The sequence below is a fragment of the Chlorocebus sabaeus genome, chromosome 20 (genome assembly GCF_047675955.1).
Source record: "Chlorocebus sabaeus isolate Y175 chromosome 20, mChlSab1.0.hap1, whole genome shotgun sequence".
Lineage (NCBI taxonomy): Eukaryota > Metazoa > Chordata > Mammalia > Primates > Cercopithecidae > Chlorocebus > Chlorocebus sabaeus.
In genome coordinates this window covers 90,278,556-90,305,921 of record NC_132923.1, presented here as the reverse complement: position 1 = coordinate 90,305,921, position 27,366 = coordinate 90,278,556, and the positions used below count along the sequence as shown (strand labels likewise).

Below are 27,366 nucleotides of genomic sequence, written 5' to 3'. Positions count from 1 at the left end.
CTGTTGGCAAAGCACCAGACTGGCCTCAGGGCTTTCCAGCCCAGCTGAGCCTGTTCCACTCTGGCCAAGCACACCACCAAGGAAGTGAATGAGGCTGCTGCCCCCAGCTGCCCAGGGGAGACTGAGGCAGCCGGCTAGACAAAGAGCTACCTTACTCAGCTCCTCCTCCTGTGGGCATCTCTTATCCGCCTTAAGGGTAAGCATTTACTGTGTCTACTGAAGGATCTTCTCATGCTGGAGGGAGAAAGGTTGATGGAGGACACGGTGGGGAGGAGCTAAAGCTTTGACACCCAGCTCAGAAGCTGCCTCCATGATCCCCCTGGCAGAAGTAGGCTCTTCCTCTTCTGAGAACTTACTCTTTGGCAGACACTGTGTTAAATGATTTATTTATGGCCGGGTGAAGAGGCTCATGCCTGTAATCCCAGCACTTTGGGAGGCCGAGGTGGGTGGATCACCTGAGGTCAGGAGTTCTAGACCAGCCTGGCCAACACGGTGAAACCCCATCTCTACTAAAAATACAAAAAAATTAGCCGGACATGGTGGTGGGTGCTTGTAATCCCAGTTACTCAGGAGGCTGAGGCAGGAGAATCACTTGAACTAGGGAGGTGGAAGTTGCAGTGAGCCGAGATTGTGCCATTGCACTCCAGCCTGAGTAACAGAGTGAGACTCCATCTCAAAATAAATAAATAAATAAACAATAATAATAATTCATTTACACAATCTCAGTTGACCATTATGACAACATCGAAAGATAGGGAGGTATGAAACATTTGCCCTCAGTCCAGAGCTGACTCCGAAGCCCTTGCTATCTCACACCTGCTCAGATGCTCTAACTTCTTCGAGGACCTGGAGGCTTTGTCTCTCCTGTGACACCGTGGGCTGCTCCCCCTCCACACCTTTACCTGAGATGCTTGGCAAATGCTGACTGAAGGAACAGATAAGCCAACAGATGGGAGGGTGGTTTCCGGAGGGACTGGCTGCCTCTGCAAAGCTCTCTGGACCTATCTGGAGCCTCAAACCACTGCACACCGAGCCTGTGGGCAAATCTGCAGAGCCTAGCCCCGCCTTACAGCTCCAGCGTGCACAGTGGGCAGCACAATGACATCCTCTTCCTTGAGACTTCAGACTTCTCCAATACGATGCGGCACAGACATCCATGATCAACTGTACTTTTCTAAAAAAGTCTTTGACTGTAAACCACAGTGGGCCCATTTTCTGAGTAGAGAGGTGTAGTGCTGGGGAACAGAAGTGATTCAACTTCATTCCCCAAGCATTTCAGATCAAAGTCATGAAGAACTTTCTAGCAGGCAAGTTTTCCACAGCACAGTCTTCTCTGAGGAGGTAACAGGCTCTTGCTATTAGAGATGGGGGAGTGGAACATGGACAACTATCTGGGCAGTCATAGAGGAAATTCAGTGTCAGGTTATCTTGAAATTCCATTCCAACCTTGAGACTCTAGGATCAGTTGGGTGTCTATAGGAAAAGCTGTAATAAGCTAAATATTGTAGAGCCATGTTGGGAGAAGTAGCCCATCTCTAGGGAGCTTTGAAAGAGTAGGGGAGAGAAGAAACATGGGCAGAACTGCTGAAACCAAGGAATTACCAAGCCAGAGTCCAGTGTTTGCCCCAAAGATGCCAGGGGGGATGTGGAGGAAGGGCCAGGTTTTTCTCCTATTATCCAACCTTAAAGAAATAAACCTCTCATCCATAAATGTATTTAAACCTTTGAAAATCAGTTTATGTTTGTGGTTTTTACCACATTTAGACAGATATATCAATTTTTTTTTTTTGAGACAGAGTCTCCCTCTGTTGTCCAGGGTGGAGTGCAGTGGCGCAATCCTGGCTCACCTTTGCCTCCTGGGCTCAAGTGATCCTCCCACTTCAGCCTCCCAGGTAGCTGGAATTAGAAGCACATGCCCCCACACTCAGCTTATATATATATATATATATATATATTTTTTTTTTTTTTTTGAGACAGAGTCTTGCTCTGTCGCCCAGGCTGGAATGCAGTGGTGTGATCTTGGCTCACTGTGCAACCTCTACCTCCTGGGTTCATGGGATTCTCCTGCCTCAGCCTCCCAAGTAGCTGAGATTACAGGCGTGCACCATGCCCAGCTAATGTTTTGTATTTTTAGTAGAGATGGGTTTCACCATGTTGGCCAGGCTGGTCTTGAACTCCTGACCTCAGGTGATCAGCCTGCCTCAGCCTCCCAAAGTGCTGGGATTACAGGTGTGAGCCACCACGCCTGTCCTAATTTTTCTATTTACACGTAGGCATATGTTTTAAAAATCACTTGTAATTTATACTGATCTGTTTCCCAAAAAAAATTGAGATTGTGCCCTTGTTACCATGTGAAGCAATACTCCAGCTGAAAGGAACGTGGCTTAGCAGACTTGCTCACCCTTCTAACCCGCAGCTGGGACTGTGGAAAGTTGGTTCAAAGGAGAGAAAACATTTCCTTCAGGATCCCATTGGGCTGGGATTGCCAGTGTGAGGTGGCACTTGACCTGGTGGCTCAGGTGGGTGATTTGAAATCAGCTTGGATTTAAAAAGACCCTTTCTCTAGGTGAGTAGTCCTCAAACTTCGGTGGCTATGAGACTCACATGGGGAAGCTGGTCAAGCCACAGAGATCCAGGCCCTATCCTACATCTGGAAACCTGGATCTCTGTGTGCTTTGTTAGAACTCTAAGGGCTTCTAATACACAGTAGCGTTCACAGCTGCCCTTCCTACATCAGTAGTCCTCAAGGGTTAGTGAGTGTCAGAGTCACTAGGGGAGTTTGTTAACATGTGTATTGCTGGGCTCACCCCTGTTTCTGAGCTGGTACTTCTCAGGTAGAGCCAGGTAGCTTCTATTTCTAACAAGTTCCCAAGTGATGCTGAGGCTGGTCCAGGGCACACATTTTGAGAACCACTGCTCAAGATTCAGCTGTTCTTCCATGTGGGGAGGGCAAGTGGAGGCACAGAGGGGTGACACGAGCCACTCCAAGACCTCGCAGCTAATTAAAGGCAGCAATGAGGCCAGAAGCCACTTCTCCTGCCCTAAAACTGAGCGCTCAGTCACTTTAGTTTTTCTTTTCATTATTTTTTCTGAGATAACATTCAGATGTTACCAAATCAGTCACCTTAGTTTTTAATTCTCACTATCATGCTAACATCTAATACTTGTATAGCATTTTGTGACGTGTAAAGTGTTTCCACCTCTCCCAGGATATTTTAATTTTCATCTTCATAACTGCCTCAGGAGACAGAAGGGAAGGTATCATCATTTAGAGATGTAAGAACTGAGGCTTACAGACATTTGATGACTTACCCAAAGTCAAACAGTTACAGTTTGTCAAAACAGAAATTCAGGTAGGCCTTCTAATTCCAAATCTAGTTATCCACTCCCTGAAGTTGACTTCATTTGTCAGAATAATGAGAAACTTACTATGAGCCAAGCACTGTGCTAAGCACTTTACCTGTATTAACTTATTTAATCCTCACAACAATTCTACACAGGTTCTAGTGTTATACCCATTTTACAGATGAGAAAACTGAAGGACACAGAGGTTAAGTAACTTGCCCAAGGTAACACAGTAAGTAAGTAGAGAAACCAAGATTTGAATCCAGTGAATACAGCTTCAGAGCCCCCATTCTTATGGAAAATAACATTTATTTGGTTCAGGATGAGCTAGAAATGACTATTTGCAAAGTAAAGCCTGGCATTTAGCTGAGACACTCACTTTGACGGCATACTCTTTGCCATTCTGTAGGCTCACGGCACCTTGAACTTTGGCATAGGCTCCCTCTCCAAGCAATTCAGAGGTCAGCTTGTACATATCTAGAGGTGAAATGGATGAGAGGAATAACAAGATGAGTCACCCTACTGCAAGCTCAGATGGGAAGAACTTCTGTGGCTCAGCTTCCCTGATCAGACGACACAGGCACCTGATGACTCTAGCACTCAGTGACAAGGAAGACAAGTAGCTTTCCCAACCACCTCAGGACCCATTTTCTCAACAACAAGACCATGTACAAGGCATCCTGTTCCTCATTTTAGAAATGAGGTCAGCAAAAGGGTCTCAATTCAGCACACATTTCCTGAACATCTACTATGTGCCAGACAGCATAACAGAGTAAGGAATAAAATAAAGGCCAGGTGCAGGGGCTTACACCCGTAATCTTAGCATTTTGGGAGGAGCATTTGGGAGCAAGGCGGGAGGATTGCTTGAGGCCAGGAGGTCAGAATCAATCTGGCCAAACACAGCAAGACCCCATCTCTAAAATATATATATTTATGATCCCTCTCCTCTAAGGGTTGCAGTCCAGTGGGGAAGACAGACACATACACAGGTGACCCCAGAATAAACCAGGCATTGGTAAACACTATCACAGAGGGACAAGGTACAGTAAAAAAAAAAAAAAAAAAAAAAAAAAAAAAAAAAGTTGAGGGAGGAAAGGGTTAAATACGTTCAGAGAGGCTGGGCATGGTGGCTCACGCCTGTAATCCCAGCACTTTGGGAGGCCAAGGTGGGCGGATCAAGAGGTGACGAGATCGATACCATCCAGGCCAACGTGGTGAAACCCTGTCTCTACTAAAAATACAAAAATTAGCTGGGTGTAGTGGCACATGCCTAAAGTCCCAGCTACTTAGGGGGGCTGAGGCAGGAGAATCGCTTGAAGCTGAGAGGTGGAGGTTGTAGTGAGCCAAGTTAGCGCCACTGCACTCCAGCCTGGCGACAGAGCGAGACTCCATCTCAAAAAAAAAAAAAAAAAAAATTTGTTCAGAGAATCTGGAGGATCCTCAGAGAAGGGGTATGATTTGAATGAATATTCATGTACTCATTTACTGACCACCTATTATGTGCCAAGCTCTGTGTAAGCACTGGCTATACAAAGGAGAATAAAACACTGTTCTATTTTATACCCCATACAATGGAAGTCATTGGAGGCTTCTGAGAAGTCTCCAGAAGTCACCCACAGGAAATAGACAGAAGTAGGATGCAAAGGATGCCTTGAGGTTTTTAGGGTACTGAGTCATAGCTGTTCTAATAAAGTAATAGATCTGGGTTAAAGGAACATCTACATGACCTGCCCAAGCTTACAAAGGGCACAGCTCTTTGAGCCGCTTCCAAAGGACGCCACATCTCCATCATAGCACTAGCTGCCTGACCTCACCCCACTCAGCCTCCACTCTTCAGCCTTTTCCTCTTGAGGCACCTAGCATTGAAACCACAGCCAGAGCTGAAGACATTTCACCCAGGAATTAGATTTTATCACTTTCAGTCAGGAGAAGTCCTGTCATTGCACAAACTGTCCTTAAAAAACAGGAAGTACTCTCTCGTGTTAACTGAAAGAGCAAAAGAGCTGTTGATTAGGAAACTATTTGAAAACCCTTGGGATCTTTGTCTCTCCCCGATCCCCATCCCCTGACACATACATACACACACACACACACACACACACACCCCTGCTGTTTGAGTTAAAGGCAAACAAAAAAACCCTGCTGAAAGTACCTTCTTGGTTCCATCATAGTTTGGTCTTTCAGTTGTTTATAAGAGCAGATGGCACACTGTTATTTGTAAGTGTTTTAAATGACGTGCTTCTCACAATGGACACGTTGGCATTAGCCCTTTACACATATCAGGATAGGTGGGTGACTGGAGGTCCCATATTCCCAACCCATAAAGTGCTTGTTATTGGAACTATTCTACAGAACAGCCAATTCACTAGTGTGTCTGGAAGGCTGGAAGGAGGGACCATGAGGGGAAGCTACTTCAGACCTCACAATGAAAGAAAACAAAACAGATGAAGTGGGGCATGTTACTCCTAGGAGTAGCTACTGATGCTTTTGGTGCTTTGCACAAGTATCCAATCACCCCATCACATGGCCATTGATAACAGGACCCACACTGAGCCTAGTGCCTTGCACACAGAGAGTGTCAAAAAATGTCTGATGACCCAGTATCGTGTCTACGGAACACAACATGTACTCTATAAAATGTAGTCAAACACATACAGCATAAGTAGCTACAATCTGAGAGACAAACTCTCTGCTTATAGGAGACTCAAGTTTCATTTGCGGCCATGGCCTTTGGTATTTCTCTCTTCCTCTTACATGGTTCTATCTCTCAGCAGCCCCTCCAGGAATAGCTGAGGGAAGAATCACACCTGAAAAAAGGGTGGAAGACCCCAGGCAATGTCACTGATAGATAGGTCTTCCTGTTCCCTGAAAAGGAAGCAGTACCTGAGCCATTCACAGGAGGCCAGTGCATCATCTGAGAGCTTTTTCCATCCCCGCTCTCTTTCTGTAATGCCCTGTGTAAACTCCCTCATCCCCATCTTATCTCCCTACCACACAGATAACCACCAGCCGGCTATAACTTGACACATTCTGTAATCTGGATCTGTGGCTCCCGGAATGCTCCTCCCATACTTGGGGAGCTGCAGGCCCAGATATAGGGGAGTTGTGTGACCAACCTTCAAACTTTCCTGGCAAGGAGTCAGTGGCCCGGGCCCTCCGCTTCTTCTTCCTCCTCCTGTCACCATCTGCGATGGGAAGGGGTTCGCTGCTGCCCATCTCTGGGAGATATGAGAAGAAGGAAGGGAAACATCACTGTACTGATCAAGCTGTAAATTCACCCAGAAGGAAAAAAAAAAAGGTAGTGGGGGGAGGACCCAGGAGGCTTACACTGATGGTTTTTAAATATCTGTGAAGACTATTGATTTGTTTTGACCTAGGAGGAAAAACTAAAGGCAAAGCCATTATGGGAGATCATTAACGGTGGAAAAGAGCTCAGACAGGCAGGCTAGATTAAAAGAAGCCAGCGGAAGCCTGCTTTAACCAAGCTCATTAGCGCATGGATTTAGATCTGCCACCGGTCAAACCATATTCTCCAAACAGAACAATGACTCCATAGGCAGAACATGACCTGTGACATCCTCCAGCCTCAGCATCAGAAAGGCAAAACCGAGGGAGCTAGGCAAGAAGGGGGTTGGGAGCAGGGGTCCATGCAGATGAGCCACAGACTCAGCAACATCGCTATGGATGCGCACAGGGCACAAATGGCCTGGAGTGGAGACAGCCTCTGTGAAGGTAGCAATAGGGCTGGGGTTCAAAATGGCCCCAAATTACTTCATGTCCAAGAGCACGGACTTGAGTGCCTATGGAGCCTATGGCATCCTCTCCTCCCACAGCTCCTCCACCAGAAGGGCTGCAGGTCAGGCCTATTCAGAAGTCGGCAGTTGACAGGTCTGTGCCAGGCTGCTGGATGAGGTCACTTATTGCAAAAAACCTTATTATCTCTCATTGGCAAGCACCTGGCTCCCCATCTTAAAGGGAGGATTTGTCAGGCAGGCATTCAGACACTGCGCAGATTGGGCAGAAACAGGTCAGATGGAAAGAAGAAGCAGGACACTGAGATGGGAAAGAGAAAAGGAGGAACAGTGAACCAGTACCCAATCACAGTCCTGCTTCTAAGACACTCTAGTATGGTCCTTTCCCTGTTAAAGATAAATTACTTATAGAACATGTCATGCCCCTGATCCAGAGTGGAGCCTTAATACTCTTTGCCTGCAGTTAGAAATAATAAGATTTCTCTGAAGTCTCTGGGTCTAAATCCCCACCAGGGTGATTAAACCTTTACATCCTTCTAAAATAGAGGCACTCGAGTGCTGATGGGGTATACGACGTGAGAGACTTTTAGACCAACCTTCAATAAACAACAGGCTCTCGGTTGTTGGTGTTGGTTTTTTTTTTTTTTCCCCTTCTTTTTTTTTTCTGAGAGCTTTTAAAATGGAAGCTGGCTCTTTGCCCATTGAGGGGAAAGGCCCACTCTCTTCTCAGAGGATCCGGCGGCATATGACCAGAGAAAGAGCAAGTGTGCTAGGAAGACTGGTTAGTGCCCAGCCAGGTCCATACACTGTTCTCAGAGGCAAGTACATGCCAGCCATCAGGAGAAAGCACACAGGACGGCACTTTCAACACCACAATCCAGATAGCACGGTTACGCAGCCAAGTGTCTGATAGCTCAATTTAGGCGCATTCTTCCATCCATTTTGGGGATCTGATGACAGCACATTTTTAATTATAGTTTAGAATGGGGAACAGATAAACACATGGATAAAAGAAATCCACAGAGGATCTCAAAATATAACCGTAGCCAAGAGCTTCAAACACAAGATATATCTGGGGATGGCAACACCCTATGAATTCAAAGAATTAAACATCTGGCTGGGCACCGTGGCTCACGCCTGTAATCCCAGCACTTTGGGAGGCCAATGCGGGCAGATCACTTGAGGTCAGAACTTCGAAACCATCCTGGCCAACATGGTGAAACCCTGTCTCTACTAAAAATACAAAAATTAGCCAGGCGTGGTGGCGGGTGCCTGTACAGTGCCAGCTACTTGGGAGGCTGAGGCAGGAGAATCACTTGAACCTGGGACACGGAGGTTGCAGTGAGCCAAGATCACGCCATTGCACCCCAGCCTGGGTGACAGAGCGAGATTCTGTCTCAAAAAAAAAAAAAAAAAAAAAAAATCAGCACCTCACCACCCACCCTCACCAAGGTAAATTAAAAGGAAAAAAGCTGCCCAAATGTATGACACAGTGGGAAATTCAGCAGAAATAAAACGCAGGGTCACTTATCTTCAGGAGCTCAGGGAGGGGGTGCTGGCCATTGGGGCAGCAGGCTGAGAAGGAGGAACCACCGTCTCTCTCTCTTGCCCTGACCTTGAGTGCAGTCCAGAGGCAACCCGTGTCCGCATCTATTTTCTCATCAGCACCGCAGGCCCAGTGCAGAGGAAACAGATTTGGGTTTCAGCTCTTTCTCCTTCCCCTGTCTACACTCTGATGGAGGGCCCCAGGACAAGCAAAACAGCCGAAAGGCAGGCAGAGCAGAGGAGCAGCAAGAGGACTGGAGGCATTATAATTCACAGGGGACACTCAGGCACATGACTTTAATGAGAAAACCCTGTTAGCAACAATTTATACTTGGTCTTTACCACAGCAGGGCTGAGGGAGCCTCTTGTGCGAGAAGCATACCTCAGAGCACTGCCACACACGTAATATTAGATTTTATGGCTTCACACACACACAAAGATAGAGTACCTGGTATATTCTGCATGGATTTCAATGAAAGAGGGTACGCCAGAAGGGACAAATGGTTAAGACCTTCCTTGGAAACGGAACTTGGAGAGTTGTTTCTGAAACTAGGAAGGAAAAAATGTAGGAAGATGGGTGAAGTGAAAGAAACATGCTTAGTTTCCCTGGTTACAAAGAGGGAAGAGAGAGGTGTCATAATCTCACCAAAGGGTTGCTAGTTGCCCATGTGGAGCCTGGCCACACACTGTTTTCATCACAGAGTCCACTAGCAGGTTTGTGGGGCCTTAATTCATCAGGCACACACTCACAGGATAAATGCTGCCTCAGGGAGTGGGACCCCCCCACAGTAAAGCTGCACCTCGGCTCACCTGCTTCCCTTGGCCTAGGAATTCTTCTTGGTCATCAAAACCCGGCTCAATAGTCCCCACCCTTTTGCAGCTCCCTGATAACCCCAGATGAGTTAAGGTTTCTACAAAGACTTTGGAAGTCTGTTAGGCGCTATGCAAATGGAGGGTGTTACTGAGCAGAACTAGTAGTTGGTGCTCCATCCTCTGCTCCCAAACACCCTGCGAGAAGCTCCATGAGGGCACTGATTTTATTTGGTCTTCAGTGCTCCCCTGTGTTCCTAAAGGCCGAGATTGTCCCCTGTCCACTTGTTTCTCCTACAGATCATGGCACAGTGTCAGACACATAGCAGCCATCAGAAATTGCGCTGAAATGGAAATGATATGAAATGACGTGCATACTGTTAGGTGCGGGGTATGTCACACTGGCCCTTTAGGTACCAAGTGCACATCCTGAAAGAAACATGGGTACAACTTTGCCCTGTAGACAATGCAGAGTAAGGCTACTTAGTTTTATGAATCCAGTTCAGGAATTCTACTAATTCCTGGATAAACCCCCTTTCAAAAAAGGGTCTAGGACACAAAAGGTCCTTCACTTTCTTTTCTTTTCTTTTCTTTTCTTTGAGATAGAATCTTGCTCTGTCATCCAGGCTGGAGTGCAGTGGCACGATTTTGACTTACTGCAACCTCCACCTCCCAGGTTCAAGCGATTCTCCTGCCTCAGCCTCCCGAGTAGCTGGGACTACAGGCGCGTGCCACCACGCCTGTCTAATTTTTTGCATTTTTTAGTAGAGATGGGGTTTCGCCATGTTGCCCAGGCTGGTCTTGAACTCCTGACCTCAGGTGATCCACCCGCCTTGGCCTCCCAAAGTGCTGGGAATACAGACGTGAGCCACCACACCCGGCCAGGTCCTTCACTTTCTAAACAGAAGCCTGGTTCTTGCTACAGGATTGAGCAATGTGTCCGTTATGATAGAGGAGGAAGTGAGCACTTTTCAGTTTTCAGGCAGATCCCAGCTGGTCTGGAGGCTCCCAGCACTTCCGCTGCCTCCAGCCCTTGCCTTCCTCTTGGGAATGGCTCAGCGGTCCACCACGTGTCTATTAGTGGAGGTGGAAGTGGAACTGAAGCAGCAGCAGGCTGCTTGCTGACAGGGAAGGCGCACAGGCTTGGCATCAGGCGAGCAAGGCAGAAGCCCTGGTTCAGATATTACAACAGAACCAAGGCCAAGTTACTGTGCCTCTTAGAGTCTCAGTTTCCTCATCTATCAAATAGGTTTAAAAACACACCCGCCCTGTCTATCTCACAGGTTGTTGTAAAGACCCAATGATGGCCGGGTGCGGTGGCTCACACCTATAATCCCAGCACTTTGGGAGGCCGAGGCGGGCGGATCACCTGAGGTTGTGGCCAGCCTGACCAACATGGAGAAACCCCGTCTCTACTAAAAGTATAAAATTAGCCAGGTGTGGTGGTGCATGCCTGTAATCCCAGCTACTCGGGAGGCTGAGGCAGGAGAATCACTTGAACCCAGGAGGCGGAGGTTGAGGTGAACCGAGATCGCGCCTTTGCACTCCAGCCTGGGCAACAAGAGCGAAACTCTGTCTCAAACAACAACAACAACAACAACAACAACAACAACGACGACGACAAAAATACCCAAAGATATACTTCATATAAATATGTTTCCAAAAACATATGCATATGCACAGGTATGTATGCATATATATGAACCCAATAGAGTAGAAAGACTAGACAGAAATACATAAAACTGCTAATACACATAAAATTTTAAAAAGCACCAACTATGTGGATATTTTGTACACATTATCTCTAATTCTTATCATAATCTCAAAAGGTAAATATTTTTGCCATATTTCAGGTAAGAAAAGCTCAGAGCAGGCAGCTGGTAGATTAAATAACCTACCCAATGCCAAACATCTAGTTAGTGGTTTAACTGGGATTCAAACTCAATGCTGCTCTTTCAAGTCCAGGCCATTTCTAATACATAATAGTTTTCTCTATGTGATGGGGTGATTTTAAAATTCTTCTTTATATTTGCAATATTCTCTAACTTGTATACAGTGAAATTTATTTTTTATGCTATTCTTGTTTAACTCACATTTTATTTTTAAATAAAGTATACCATAATCTTTCTCTAACACATATTGGAATTTGGTATCTGATTTTAGTTTTTAAAAATGTGTCTGGATTTCTCTGTATTAAAATTCAACATTCAGTGATGAAAGAAACATTTTAGGAATAATGGTGCCTTGAAGATACTAATTTCACAATCATTCAAAACAACCAATGTTATTTTTTAAAAAATGCTACTTCTTAAAAGTAAATATTTTATAAAAACAAATGAAAAAATGTGCTGAACATTGGAGCCTGAGAGCTACGGCTCTCCTCCACTGCACGAACTGCAGCAAGCTGCTTAGCTTCTCTGAGGATCAGTTTCCTTGTATATGAAATGAGGTAAGCAGAAGGCCTGGGCTGTCCACGTCACAAGGCTGCTGTGAGGATCGAATACGAGACTAGAAGTGAACGCGCCACTGACTTACTCTTCAGTAATACTCTATTTATTGGACACCTACTGATCATCTGCTGCTAGACAATGAGAATACAAGAGAAGACCCAGTCTCTTCCCTGATGGGCGTTTAAATCTGCTGCTGACACTTAAAACTATTTCAACACAGTAGGACAAGTGCTGGGACAGGGAGGCACCAGGTGCTGTGCAGCAGGCGAGAGGAAGCTAACCCAGTTGGGTAACTAGAGGAAGAGACAGCTAAGCCTCAATACCTGAGGGATGAGTGGGCTGGTCAGGCTGGGGCCTGGGAGAGAGTGTCCCAGACCAAGGAAGGGCTGGTCAGGCTGAGGCCCTCCTGGAGGAGGGACAGAGGGTCAGTGGGGGCCACTGGTGATCGCTCTGGCTGGCAGGGGCACAGAGCACATGGGAAGAGGGATAACATTAGCTCACGAGCAGTCTCATCGTCATCGATGACAATGTCTCCATTCCTAGGCATATGTTTATCTTGTTTTCTCCATTAAAATAGGAATGCATATTTCATTTCTTTGTAAAACCTATTAGTGAACAAGCACTGATGGAACTGAAAGGATGTTAAGTGTTAAGGATACAGATCCAAGAATCATCCTGGTTCCTGCAGGGGAGAGGTACAGAGAACTGACAGAGCAGATGAGGAGGGGTTGGGGAGGCTTCCTAGAAGGACTACTACAGCACGGACATTCCTGACATGCAAGTACCCATCCACCATTCTGCCCCGGAAGGTGACCTCGAGGCCCACCTTCTGAAAGAACTGTGTGACTTCTCCACAGTCTTACGAGCCACACTGTCCCCAAAGGAACCAGATCTGTACTCCAAATTTTGAAGAGCCTGCAGAGAACTCATCAGCTTTCATATCTGTGCGTGAAACTAGAGACGATCCTCTCCCCACTAAGAACCTGACTTTGCTGGCTAGCTCAGCTCTGCAAACTTAGCTCACACTCCTCTCCCAAGCACTTCAGAATTCTTTTCAAGGTCTCCCCAACCTTTAAGAGCGATTTCCCTCAGCCAAAAGAGCTTTCTTGAGAAGAAATAGTGGTGAGAGCAAGCAGAGGAGTGTAATTACCGACCCTTCTCGGGCATCAGCTAGCTGAGCATTCCACAACAAATGGAGAATGCAGAAAATGATCAGGAACTGAGGGACGCTGAAAGGAAGTGTCATGGGCACTCTAAGGAAGTGGCCAAGACCAAGAAATGTGAGACAGAGGAGGCAATGAGGGGGTGCCTGGGGAGACTGACCCCAGAACACTTACATCTTTAAAGTAGCAGCCGGAGCAGTATTAGAGTTAGAGGCCACATGACTACTCCTAGTAGTGACATTACTCACACACACACACATGCTGCTTATGTAGGCCAGGCAGCATTCTTTTTTTTAAAATTATTATTATACTTTAAGTTCTAGGGTACATGTGCATAACGTGCAGGTTTGTTACATATGTATACTTATGCCATGTTGGTGTGCTGCACCCATCAACTCGTCAGCACCCATCAACTTCACCAATGCTACACTTTACATATACTAACTTATTTAATTATCACAACTTTATGAGCTAAGTATCCAGATTTTACAGATGAAGAAACTGAAGTACAAAGAGATTAAATGATTTGTTCAAGGTTGCATACATCATAAGTGGCAGAGCTGAGATCTAAATCTAGTCTGACTCAGAATTCAAGCTTTTAACCATTACACTGTATTTAAACCTTAATGCTGAAAGGCAGAAGGGGGTAGCTAGTAAAAGTAGCCAGGCACCAATGAGAATGCTTTTATTTATAAACCTTAGCACAGAGCTTCCCTGCTGATGTGCTGTGAATGAGATGTTGATCCCCTCATCAGGCCTCCAGTCACTCGCTGTTACTCAGGTATGCAGAACAGTATCATTTTCAGCATGTGCTATGATGTGAAAAGGTTGGGCAGCACTGCCCTAGCTTCCAGAAATATGAAGGCATTATGACCACATTATTATCATCCTATTCATCGAAAACCTCATTCATCAGAAGTTTCTTCTTCCTGTTCTGAGCTTGCCTTGTATTTTGTGTTTTGTCGTCTTATGAAAGATGGGTTACCAACCAAAGTCCACCCACGTTATTTCATGGCAGTTCTGGTGTCAGGTACAGGCTACGTTCTTCTGCCTGACCCATTAGTGGGAAGATTGCTTTTGTGGCATCATTATTATGCGGGGACAAGGAGAGGGTGCACTCAGACACTAGTCAGATTTAACACACGATGGATGAAAGGAGTCACTTGTAAAGTCAGCTCAATCAAAGGACAGTCTGTTCACAGTGATACTGCAAGGGGCTAAGGTATTCTTCCCCAAGAGTCTGGTGTGAGGGGAGGCTGGGCCGCAGCATGCAGGTGGCAGCGTCTCGCTTCACTGCAATGAAACTGGCAGGTGAGGCCTGCTAGGGTGCCAGCAAGGAATCCCCCACAGGCCTCAGACAGGACTGGGGGCCTGAGAATCCCAGAGACAAAAGGTCACAACTCTAGTCCATCTTCTGCCTCTGTTCTGATTCTGGGATCACAAGCAGCCTTCAGAGCTGTCACTGCATCTTCTGGTGGAAGGAACGGCAAGAGGAAGGACATGGAAGGGGAGAAGGAAGTGTGTGCTGAAGAAACAGCAAGCAGGAGGAAAGGGCTGGATGCAAGTGGGGAGCAGCGTGTAAAAAGCTGACAAAGGTGGGCTGCGCTCAGGCCCCCAGGCACAAACGCAGCCCACGAGGTTCTCCAACCCCCAGCTCCTGTCTACCTTCCAGCCTCAGCACCCAACACAGCCATTGTTTCACGGAAAAATGAAACTAGCGGCTAGTTCCGCTTGCAATTCAAGGGATCCCACACGTACTTTTCCTGGAGTCAAGTGCTGTACTTTGGTTTGCTGCAGAAGTGCTTTATGAGTATTTCAATTTTGTTACACAGAATATTAAAGAGATCTGTACTCAGGGTTGGAATTCAATAAAACTGATAATTTTTGCTACTTCATCAAGGACACTCTTGCGTGAAAAAGGCATTTTAAAAAAGCCAGGTGCGGTGGCTCATGCCTGTAATCCCAGCACTTTGGGAAGCTGAGGTGGGCAGACCACCTGAGGTCAGGAGTTGGAGACCAGCCTGGCCAACATGGCAAACCTCTGTCTCTATTAAAAAAAACAAAAATTAGCCAGGTGTGGTGGCAGGTGTCTCTAATCTCAGTTACTCAGGAGGCTGAGGCAGGAGAATCACTTGAACCTGGGAGGCGGAGGCTGCAGAGAGCCGAAGTTGTGCTGCTGCCCTCCAGCCTGGGCGACAAAGTGAGACTCTATCTCAAAACAAAAACAAAAACAAAAAACTGGGAGTACAGAGCAGTGGAGAATACAATGGCTACTAGCACAGTTCAGCATCACCACCTGGACCAAGGCACCAATAGTATTACCCATTGTTGCTCTGCAACAACAGAGAACATCTTAGTACTATTACAAAAATCATTTTGACTGCACAGATTCCTGGAAGAGTTTTGGGGACCCCCCCATGGTCTGCAGTGTATGCTGCAAACCACTGGCCTAAGTGATGGGGAGGGACTGGGTGTGACTGGGCCACGGAATTGACTGTGATGTGAAGAACAAACTGGAGGCTAGAGAGTGAGGGCTGAAAGAGGCAGCTGTAACAGCCCTGGGCAGGGCGAGAAAGGCCTACAACGGAGACAGGGAGAGCAAAGAAGAGGAGGTGAGGTGTGTAACAGAGTGAGGGAATGAAACCATTGAGGCAGAATTGGTCCTAGTCCTACCAAATGACTGAAGAAGGTGAAGGGAGCGAAGACCATGGCTCTTCTTGAAGGAAGGGACAGTGTCTAATTCCTCTCCATCCCCACTGCCTAGTATGCAGCTAGGAAGAGGCGGGCCTCATATACTTATGATTACATGTTTATTAACCAAAGTCAGGTCACCATAAGAACAGTAGGACCATGAAAGAGGGGGAGAATTCAGGAAACGGAGCTGGCTGGGGATGGGGAGCAGGGAAAGACAATGGCACCACCGGGGAGCTTCAGATGAAGAGGGGTGACATAGCCACCAGGGACTATGAAAACTCACCGATCAGGCTAAAACCACTCTCACTCAGCCCTCGTCTGACCCAAATCTGCAAGTGAGGCATTATTCACAATCTCCGAGGCATGACAAACCTCCAGTGACAGTGTAACACAGAACACTTCAAAATGTCATCATATATATCATACATAAGTTAAAAAAAAAACCTGAAAAGATACATCTCAAATTATTACTATTTTTTGAGCTACAGTCTTGCTCTGTCACTTCAGGCTGGAGTGCAGTGGCACAATCTTGGCTCACTGCAGCCTCTGCCTCCCGGGTTCAAGCAATCCTCTTGCCTCAGTCTCCCAAGTAGCTGGGACTACAGGCGTGTACCACCATGCTTGGCCAAGTTTTGAATTCTTTATAGAGACAGTCTTGCTATGTTGCGCAGGCTGGCCAAATTATTAGCAATGGTTATTCAGGGAGGGACAGTGTCTAATTCCTCTCTATCCCCACTGCTTAGTATGGAGCCAGGCAGAGAGGAGCTTCATATACTTCTGTTGTGTTTTAGCTTGTTTTGTTATGAAGTAGTTTTAATTCCATAATTAAATAGATCTGTACAGGTGCAGTGACTCACACCTGTAATCCCAGCACTTTGAGAGGCCAAGGCAGGCAGATCACTTGAGGTCAGGAGTTTGAGGCCAGCCTGGCTAACATGGTGAAACCCCATCTCTACTAAAAACAAAAATTAGCTGGGTGTGGTGGTGCACGCCTCTAATCCCAGCTACTCAAGAAGCTGAGGCAGGAGAATCCCTTGAACCCGGGAGGCAGAGGTTGCCATGGGCCGACATTGCACCACTGCACTCCGGCCTGGGTGACAGAGGGAGGCTGTCTCAGGAAAAAAAAAAAAAAAAGTAAATAAATATGTTTTAGTTACATGTTTTCCTTATGACCCCTGCCATGTCATTCTGTAGAAATGTGTTCCTCCTACTAAGCGTTATCTGAGTTGTACCAGGACAGCTTCGCTAATCCTAGCTAACCAACTAAGTGCTGAAAACCACGATCTGCTAGACAGTCTCTTACCTGCCTCTTCCTCTGGATGTATCAGATCATTTCAATTTGAAGTAATCTAAAAGGATAACTGAAATGTACACTCAATCTTACCTACAGGTTTTTCCAACTTTTCGGAAGATACCGTCTGTAAACTTGAAATCCCAAATGAAATAAAGCTCCTGTCAGGGAGTTGGTGTCTTCCAGCTACACGAAGTGTCTCAATGGCCTTTGTACGTAGCTGGCAATCTTCGGTTCTCCACTGGCCTCTGACATGGAAACCTTGAAAAAGCAGAAATAGAAAGGAAATCAAAATGCTGACTTCTTTAAAAGGACCAGAAAAGAGAAAGATCAGTCTGAACATGCCCCAAACCTATGAGTTACCCCACTAAGTAGATATACACACGGCAATCACAGATTTCTTGTCTTTAAAATCAGACATTTGAATTAAAGTTTTTATAGAGATAGAGTCTTGTTATGTTGCCCAGGCTGGCCAAATGATCAACAATGATTATTTGGGAAGGGGCAGCGTCTAATTCCTCTCTATCCCTACTACCATTAAGCATTGGAAGATTGAACAAAGGGCTGAGTGAAATTTTTCAGATTCTGTTTCTATTATGGGATTCCAGACCCAAAAAGATGTAACTGGACCTGGGTGATAGAAATAGACACCTCTGCTCTGAGGAGTCTCAGGCAAAAGGCAAAAGTTGACAGGCCGGGCGTGGTGGCTCATGCCTGTAATCCCAGCACTTTGGGAGGCTGAGGCAGATGGACTGACTGAGCTCAGAGGTTCGAGACCAGCCTGGGCAACATGGTGAAACCCATCCCTACAAAAATACTAAAATTAGCCAGGCGTGGTGGCACGCACCTGTAGCTACTTGGGAGGCTGAAGCAGGAGGATTGCTTGAGCCCAGGAGGTCGAGGCTACAATAAGCCAAGATCATGCCACTGCACTCCAGCCTGGGTGACAGAGTGAGGCACTCCTCTGCTATCCACATTTTTAGAGAAATGAGCTGGGCTCTCTCTCTTAGTGGCCAAGTCCAAGTCTCACAGGCAAGAGGTAACAGAGCCCAAAAGATAAAGTAGATGCTGAGAGCAGCAGGTGGCACGAATGGGAACAAGGTTTTGTGTTGAATACATAATTATTGCTAGTTTTCAATCTGATGACTTCATTTTCTCTGTGTTCACTGTTATTTTAATATCATGGCTCTAGCTATCACAAGTCAAAGTTGCTTTGTCAACTTCCCTATGAAATAAATATGCATTTCCCCTTTTCTCAGTGGGAAAGCCCTGAAAATGCAACTTAACTCTGAATTCTGAGCCTTTATGCCAAAATTTCTAAAAAGGCTTTCTAACCGGAAGTTGGGTGTGTTTCACCATGACCTCAACCACATGTCCCAAGCAGGACTTGTGTCCAACCCCCACCCACTGCCTCCTTCCTCCGATTTCTCTTCTTCCCTATCAGATCATGTCATCCTGCCAGTTACTCCTTAAAGGCAAGCACATATCTTTTTCATCTTTGCATTACCAGTATCTAACGTAGTATCTGGCAAAAATGGGCTCTAGTGAATCTGAATGAATTACTTCATACACAAAATATCTCTTTACTGTCCAATAAAGATGTTAGCACAGTGGATAGTCCTTCCTACTATGCTCTTCATTCCCAAACAAATCTGAAACCCAATGAAACTATTTCCAGGGCCTAAGGAAACTCAGGGTATGCTCTCTCTCTTCATTTCTACTACCACACTTCCAGGGACAGCCTTGAACACCTTTCAATGACAGGATCTGGCTCTATCAGCCAGGCTGGAGTGCAGTGGCATGATCTTGGCTCACTGCAGCCTCCACCTGCCAGGCTCAAGTGATCCTCCCACCTCAGTCTCCCAAGTAGCTGAGACTATAGGCGCGAGCCACCACGCCTGTCTAATTTTTGTATTTTTTGTAGATACAGGATCTCGCCATGTTGCCCAGGCTGGTCTTGAGGTCCTGAGCTCAAGTGATTTGCCTGTCTCAGCCTCCCAAAGTGCTAGGATTATGGGCATGAGCCACCACACCTGGCCTTGGGCTTTCATTCTGTCTTTAGTCTTGTCATAGGTTTAGATCCCCACCCGGTCCCTTCTTGTTACCTATGGTAGGAGTTGGCAATTTTTTTTCTGCAAAGTGCCAGATGGTAAATATTTTAAGCTTTATGTGTCACGTGGTCTTTGTTATGACTCAATTTTGCATTTGTAGAGAGAAAGCAGCAGACAATATATAAATGAATGATTGTAGCTATATGTCAATAAAACTTTATTTTTGGACACTGAAGTTTAAATTTCATATAATTTTCATGTGTCATAAAATATTGATCTTTTCTTGATTTCTCCCCAACCATGTAAAAATGTAAAAAGTACCCTTAGTTTTCATCCACACAAAAACAGGCGGTGAGTCAAATATGGCCTGTGGGCCATAGTTTGCCAACCCTTGGCCTATAGTAGAAAAAAAAAACCCTTAGAATTCCTTACGGACTTTGTGTATTTCGTCACATGGAGCCACCTTAGGCTGGGGAAGTAGAAAGTGCAGGGCTTTTGGGCATTAGGTGCTAGGTTCCAGTTCTGGCCCTACCATCTACCATCCCGGTAGCCTTGCACATAAAATTCAACCTCTCTGAGCTTTACTACCATCATCTATAAAATGGGGGCAATAACGCCTACAACACAGAGTTGTCATGGCAATTAAGTGAGCTAATATATATAGAGCTCATGGCACCAGTATCTGGCATACAGTAGGCACTCAATAGTAACTCTTATTCCAGCTTCTGACATGGCTTCCCCAGATCAACTGCAGCTCTGGAAAGCAACACAGCCACTCTGTGAACCACAAGTGGCCGCAGGAGGGAATAAATTGACAGCAAATACAAAGGCAGACAGAGAATTTGGAGGTTTTCAGATACATGCCATGAGATTCTAAGTGCCCGGTTAGCCCTAATTCCTTCTGGCACCATTTAAAATTTCTCTAGTCCCTTTTTCCTCCTCAAAAATTACTTCTCACAGTCCTTAAAGATTCTTAGCATTCTTTACCACCTACCCAGATGGACCCTGCAGCCCTCTCCTCACTCCTGTACCTTCTGCTGGTATAGGGCTGCGGTGGGGAAGGGTGACCATGGTCAGACCAAACCTACACAGATTGATCGGCCTTCAGCTGGGTCTTAAGTAGGCTGGGCCTGGTGAGGCACCCAATTCTCTCTCAATTGTTCATGAATTTCTTGCTGTACTGGGAATTAAATTTCTTCAGCGCTTAAGAACTAGACTTTCCACAAAAATTTTAGAGCCAAAAAAAAAAAAAAAAAAAAATCACCATGTATACCAACAAAAGATCCATCACATTACTTTCAAGTAAGAAAACATCAGTGAGGCACAGGTAAGGCTAAGATTTATGGTATCTCTACCCTTGGTCTCAAAAGCCAGATCTCGGCCTGTCACTTCCTTGCTCTAAAACTTCTAATGGGTGTCCACTGCCCCTGGAGTAACCAAGCTTCTGTGCTGTCACTCAGGGCCTCCATCATCTTGTCCCAGACCAACCCTCTATGGGAGTCTTAACCTGCAGTCTAGTCAAAAGGGACTGAATTTCCACCTGATTGCTCTAACCAATTTCTAGCTTCCCACACTTGTGCATAATTAAATCACCTGTAACATTTTATTACACATCTTCCCCTAGACTGTAAGCTAGGGACAGGGTACAGACTATGTCTCCTTCATCTCTGGGTCCCCTACACCCAGCAGAGGCTCTGACATGGGGCAACCACTTCATAATTGTTAATGAATGGATGGAAACAGCTGAAGTTACTCTTCCCTTAAGCTGTTTTAGCTGGACTTTTATTAGAAGACGGAGTACAGTCTGGGTCACTGCCACAAAGCAGAAAAACCGAAGAGAAAGAAAAGACGCATGACCAATGTGATCCAAGCAATGGAAAATAGGTTTTAAGAGTGAGGTTAAAGAGACCAAGGCTGTTTAGCCAGGAGAAGAGAAGATGAGGCCTAACTGGATTCTGACTTTAAGTATAGAAAAGGTTCTCATGAGAAAATCTTGATCTCATCCTCCCTTTATAATCAGAAGAAACTTTTCCATATTTATGGAAAATGGAACAAGAAGAAATGACTTAAGGCCCGAAGGGTTTAAGCTGGACAGAAAGAAGAACCAAATTAGGCACCACTTTTCCAGAGACACTGTTATTGTACTTTTGACAAGTGAATTGGAGGAGTCTTGCTTGGCACTTTTGTTGAAGGCTGTGCAAAAAAGAATACATATGCTGCTCTGTTCCCGTTTACTGTGGAGAGAGGTGGGTGAAAACAAAAGTCAGGTAAGATTTTCTAAAGAGGCACTGATTTTTATTGACCCATTTCCTACAGGCACTTTCTGCCAGGTTATGGATTGCAACCATGTGCTGGAACAATCTAGTATCTCAAAGGTTCCTGATAAGGCAATGGAAAGAAAGAGAAGGTAACATGCCAGGGAAGGGAAGATGGCCCTAATAAATACACTTTCTATAAAAACAGTACCAAACTGGGCATTCATATATTTGTTAATATTATTACAATTAAAGCTCACATTCATTGAGCACCTACTATGTGCCAGGCACTGTGCTGTTTTGTCTCAATTCTCTTAACAACCCCATGAGGTAAGTAATATTTGTATTCTCATTTTACAGATGAAGAAACAGAAACTCAGAAAGATTAAATAACTTGCCCAACTCACACAGGTAGCAAGTGGCAGAGCCAGGACTCAAACCCAGGTAGTCTTGACTCTAGAGTCCATAAACCTAACTACTGTCTCCCTGTAAGGATGAGACGATAGAATATAAACTTTACTCTCTCAGTATCCTGTTCATATTCTCAGCTCTTCCTCATACAGTCCCAAGTCAGGACATTAGCAAGAGCTGAGGCCTCAGAAGTGAACTGAAATACTCCTTTGATTATCAGCATCTATAAAATGGGGGCAATAACACCCACACCACAGAGTTGTCATGGGAATGAAGTGAGCTAATGTATACGGAGCTCATGGCACCAGTGCCTGGCATACAGTAGGCACTCAATAACTAGGAACTGTTATTCCAGCTTCTGACATGGCTTCCCCAGATCAACTGTGGCTCTGGAAAGCAACCCAACCACTCTGTGAACCGCAACTGGCTGCAGGAGGGAATAATCTGACAGCAAAAACAAAGGAAAGAAACAGACTGAGGAGTCTCAGATGAAAATGAGCACATGCAGGACTTGAACGCCAGCCTCTGGACTCCAAATTAGTGCTCTTTCCTACTTACAGACTCTTGCTGAATTTGAGGGTGAGAAAATGAAGAGATAGGATGTGCCAAATGGGCTGCCTCCCGCAACAGACCCTTTTGTAATGAACTGTCAATCTCCCATCAGAACCCATGCCTGAAATACCAGGGTCCTGCAGCCTCTGTAAACTGGTTCGAAGATTCTACTAGCTAAGGATGGCAATGCACTGATTTATGGCATTGTGGGTGCTGCCAAAACGCTCACCTATTAAACCTATCAAGCAGACCTAGTCCATGCAGCTTCCAAACTAGGCCAGTGATTCACCATTTTAAGCCTCTTCACTGATGTCCCCATTCTGGGACCATCTTTGCTCCAGTCTAACCTCCGTCCGGCTGCCAGAGAAAACAGAGCGCCAGTCAGGGCATTTGGAGTCTCGCAGCATAAGGAAGATAACATGGGCCTTTGAACTCGGCACTGCTAGTTTTGAACCAAGCTCTGCCCTTACCAACTATCGAATCTTGGGGAAGTCACTTTAATCTTTCTGAGGTCTGGTTTCTTCATCTTTAGATTGGAGATAAATAGGCCTACATTACAGAATTAAATATAGTATGTAAAGCATCCAGCATACTGCAAGCCACAAAGCAAAGGAGACACTTGATAAATGCCAGTGTTCTGCTCCCTACTCCGCTCTCTACATTTTAGCCAAAACCTGCCACTTCGGCTTATTTCTTCTTCTCACTAACTCCTCTCCCTTCCCACAACACACACACACACACACACACACACACACACACACACACACACACCCCTACACCTGTGCATTTCTGCCTCTCAACCATTGCTCAAGCTGTTCCTTCTCCCAGGAATAAACTCCCTCCAAGGCCCAGCATAAATTCTCCACCTTCAGGAATCCTCTGACCATGCTGGGATTGATTTCTCCTTCTCCCAGACTCCCACTTTGTTTACATTCCTTACTACATTTACCATAGTCAGTCTGATTTCAGTTATTTATGTACTTATCTATCTTCCAAACTACACTGGAGGGAGAAGGTTCTGAGAAGACAATTATTTATAGGAGGGCAGGAAATGTGTTGTTTTCCTCTGTGTGTATTTCTCAATACCAGGGTCTTGTACGTAGCAAGAGCTCAATATGTGCTTATTGAATTGAATCTTTCCATCCTATACTGGGAATCTTTACAGAAAGATCCTGGACTGAGTTCATTCTAAAACTGCATTTACTGCCTGACTTGATAAATAGGGATTTTTTGAAGTACATGAATATTCCTAAACTAAGATCCACTAATACTCATGTGGGCTTGTTTCATTCCTTCATCCATTCTTCCAATACACTCTGGACTCTTCTTGGGATCTCTCTCCAACATACAAGGAGACGTTGCTGGGACAACATTTCTCACTCACGGAGATCTGGGAGCAAGCTCTTGGAGAACTGCTCCACCCCACTGCGTAGGAGGTGACTGCCATTAAAACCATACTAAAACTCAGAGTTGTGGAATTGGAAAATAGATCTGAATGATCTGCCTTAGTTTCCAAGCTATAACATAGAGTTAAAAACACTTAAAACAGTGTCTGGAACACAGCAAGTATGCAATAAATGTTAGATGTTGTTTTAACGACGAAGTAGACTGGAAAAAACAGAGTCATGACATTTCACTTCTAGAACTATCTCCACTACTGACTGATTCCTTGTGCAATCTCTTTTTTTTTTTTTTTTTTTTTTTTGAGACGGAGTCTTGCTGTGTCACCCAGGCTAGAGTACAATGGTACAATCTCAGCTCACTGCAACCTCTGCCTCCTGGGTTCAAGCGATTCTCCTGCCTCAGCCTCCCAAACAGTTGAGATTACAGGTGCCCACCACCATGCACAGCTAATTTTCGTATTTTTAGTAGAGATAGGGTTTCACCATGTTGGTCAGGCTGGTCTCGAACTTCTGACCTCAGGCGATCCACCTGCCCCGGCCTCCCAAAGTGCTGGGATTACAGGTGTGAGCCACACACCTGGACTCCTTGTGCAATCTCGATCAAGTCCTTTCCCCATCTATAAAATGAAAGTGGCAGAACCAGATGGTTCGTTCCCAAGCTCCTTCTACCTTCAACCATGTATATTTTTTCTGTGATCAAGAAATAACTTTCTCTTCCACATGCTGAGGCTGTTGGCAAGGGAAAATGTGCATTTATAGCTGCTGGTCCCCAGATGGGAGGAACCACTGTTTCCCAAGGCCAAGGGCAGAGTAACTGATTAGAAAACCACCTGTGAGTTTTCCCCTGTTTAAACTGTACTATTAATACACCCAGTGCAGGTCTCTGAACAGAGCATTACCTACCTTCCAACAAAACTCACAGTCAAGGCAAGACAAGAGCCTGAAAACAATGGCTGCAATGAAGAATCCTTGCTTGTGCAGAACTATTGTACTTTCCTGCTTTTGATGCCTGTAATTAGGGCATCAATCTAAACTAGGGCCCTCCTTAGGCCCAAAGAGGAGGAAAAACACAAAGTCCCATTCTGAACCTGACAGCTCATAAAACAAGGGCCAAAGCTAGTAAATAAAAAATGTCACTGACTCATTTAACCACAAACACTGCAGAGGCCTACTATGTGCTGGCCCTATTCTGGGCAGAGGAGGAAGGAAAGAGACATGGTGCCTTGCCACCTACCTACTCAGAGTACATATGGAGTGTACATACCCCTAGGCAGACTATGATGAGAGTTACATTAGAGGGTCAGCCTCTGCTACAGAAGACAGAAAGGGGAACAAGTAATCCAGAAGGCTCAGAAAAGCTTCACCATGGAGGCCACATGAGATGTAAACCTTGAAAGATGAGGAGGAGGAAGGAAATCCAGGAAGAGGGAATATAAGCAAAAGCTCCAGCAGGAACATGCAGGGAGTGTTTGAGAAGCAGAGACTTGGCCGGGCACGGTGGCTCACACCTGTAATCCCAGCACTTTGGGAGGCACAGGCAGGCAGATCACCTGAGGTCAGAAGTTTGAAACCAGCCTGGCCAACATGGCGAAACCCCATCTCTACTAAAAATACAAAAATTAGCCAGGTGTGGTGGTTCATGCCTGTAATCCCAGCTACTCAGGAGGCTGAGGCAGGAGAATCGCTTGAACCTGGGAAGCAGAGGTTGCAGTGAGCCGAGATCACACCGCTGCACTCCAGCCTGGGTAACAAAGTGAGACTCCATCTCAAAAAAAGGAGAAATGGAGACAACTAGTTTATTTTGACTGGACCACAGGTTGCAGGTTTGGGAAAACCAAGGGAAACAGGGAGGGGAGAAGTTTGGGAACAAATGGTGGAGGAACTTGTCTGAGGCTGGAGTCCAAACTCTACATCAAGCTTGTCCAACCCACGGGCCTGGATGGCTTTGAATGTGGTCCAACACAAATTCGTAAATGTTCTTAAAACACTGAGATTTTTTTTTGCAATTTTTAAAAAAGCTCATCAGCTATTGTTAGTGTTAGCGTATTTTATGGGTGGCCCAAGACAATTCTTCCAATGTGGCCCAGGGAAGCCAAAAGATTGGACACCACTGCTCTATACAGTAAGCAATGACGCCCACCAAGGTTTCCAAGCAGTGTCTCAGGAAGAGCGCAGGGGCACCCATGAAGATGATGCAAAAGGAACCAAGTAATTAAATTACTCTGGGACCACATTACAGGAGACCACATGCACTTCCTAAACACATGCTGGGGTCTGACAGCTCCTGCTCACAGAGCTTCCCTCTCCTATGGCTTGGCTTCATGCAATCTGAGCTGCCATCCCCCACAACTGTCAATATCTGCAAAATACCAGAGTAACAGAACTCCTGACCAACTCTCTGGATTACAGACAGAGAAGCGTTGAGGTGGGAGCAGAGGGGGCACCAAAGCCTCTAGCTGGCTCAGTTCCATATAAAACCCAACCCTAGATTTCCTCTTCACATCACTTCCAGCAGCCCTCTAATGAAGGGCTGAAGCTAAGGAGAGTGAGCTGAAATCACCCGGCTGATGGGTGGTGATCCAGTGAGACACTACACCTACTGTCCAGCATGTGCCTGGCATATGGACAGTGGTGCCCTTTCCATTCTGCAGGGTCAGTTCCATCTGTAAATCCCACTGAGGCTTCAAGGCCCAGGTCACATCAACTCTTCTCTCAGAGCCTTTCTAAAGTACCCCAATCCAAAATGACTGAGCTCCTAGAAATCACAGCTACCATGTATTCAGCACCCATTACATAACAGGTGCCATACTAGGTGACTTCCATATAATCCTATTCAACTTTCACAATGGACCCTATTATGGCCATTTCCTAGGGAAGAACGTGAAGCTCTGTGAGGGGAAGCGGACTTGCCCCAGGACACACAGCTAAGAGGTGGAAGAGATGAGATCTGAACCCAGGACTCCCTGACCCTGAAGTTGAGCACTTCTAACAACACTTCATTCCTGTGAGCCTGCCTGCCTCTGATCTGCCACTGACAGGGAGCTTGGAGCTCTCTAGGAAGACAGGGTGCACACCTGACACTCTTATTACCTTTCCCTGTGGACAGCCACCCACACAGGCAGGAGCCTTCACATACTGAAAATAAACGAAAACAATTAATTTAAAAATAACGCAGTACACAGATTTCTCAAATTCCTCACGTGAAAAACTATTCATGACACTGGACTGCCTGAGCCCTGTGCCCAGCCATAGCCTCGGTCCTGATCCCAGAGAGAGACTGAGTCTCAAACGGGCCACAGAGTAAGCGCCATCTCGGACACCGGCCGCGCCCCTACCCCAGGCACAGACGGAGCCCCGGCAGGTCGTAGACAGCTCGAGACAGTCCTGAAAAGCGTCCCCTTAGGCTGTCCCTCCGCAGCTGAATCGGGTCGTGACCTCGGGCCGCCGTGAAGGCCCTGACTGCCCCCTTCCGGGCACACGAACTCACAGACCCCGGCCCCGCTTAGCTCGGAGGAATACCTCGCAGGTCTCGCTTTTACCTTCGCTGGCTCCCGCCGGGGAGCGGTCGCGCGCACCCCTACCTGCTGATCGCTCCTCCGAGAACGCGGAAGAGGCGGTGCTAGATCCAGGAGGTGGGCCCGACC

General features: G+C 46.0%; 1 protein-coding gene across 13 annotated transcripts in view; it reads right to left on the bottom strand.

Annotated features, from left to right (window-relative positions):
- Nucleotides 1-27,366, bottom strand: part of MKNK1 (MAPK interacting serine/threonine kinase 1) — a 46,297-nt gene extending 18,931 nt beyond the window's left edge. For 2 of the 13 annotated variants that reach the window (XM_007978874.3, XM_007978886.3), the window contains exons 1-5: nucleotides 27,262-27,345; nucleotides 17,144-17,311; nucleotides 9,091-9,191; nucleotides 6,462-6,563; nucleotides 3,725-3,822 (exon numbers count right to left, since the gene is read on the bottom strand). In XM_007978874.3, the coding sequence (XP_007977065.1) occupies nucleotides 3,725-3,822; nucleotides 6,462-6,563; nucleotides 9,091-9,106 (216 nt within the window). In that variant the 5' untranslated portion in view covers nucleotides 9,107-9,191; nucleotides 17,144-17,311; nucleotides 27,262-27,345. The other 11 variants (XM_007978875.3, XM_037999325.2, XM_007978889.3 and 8 more) reach the window with 9 other exon arrangements.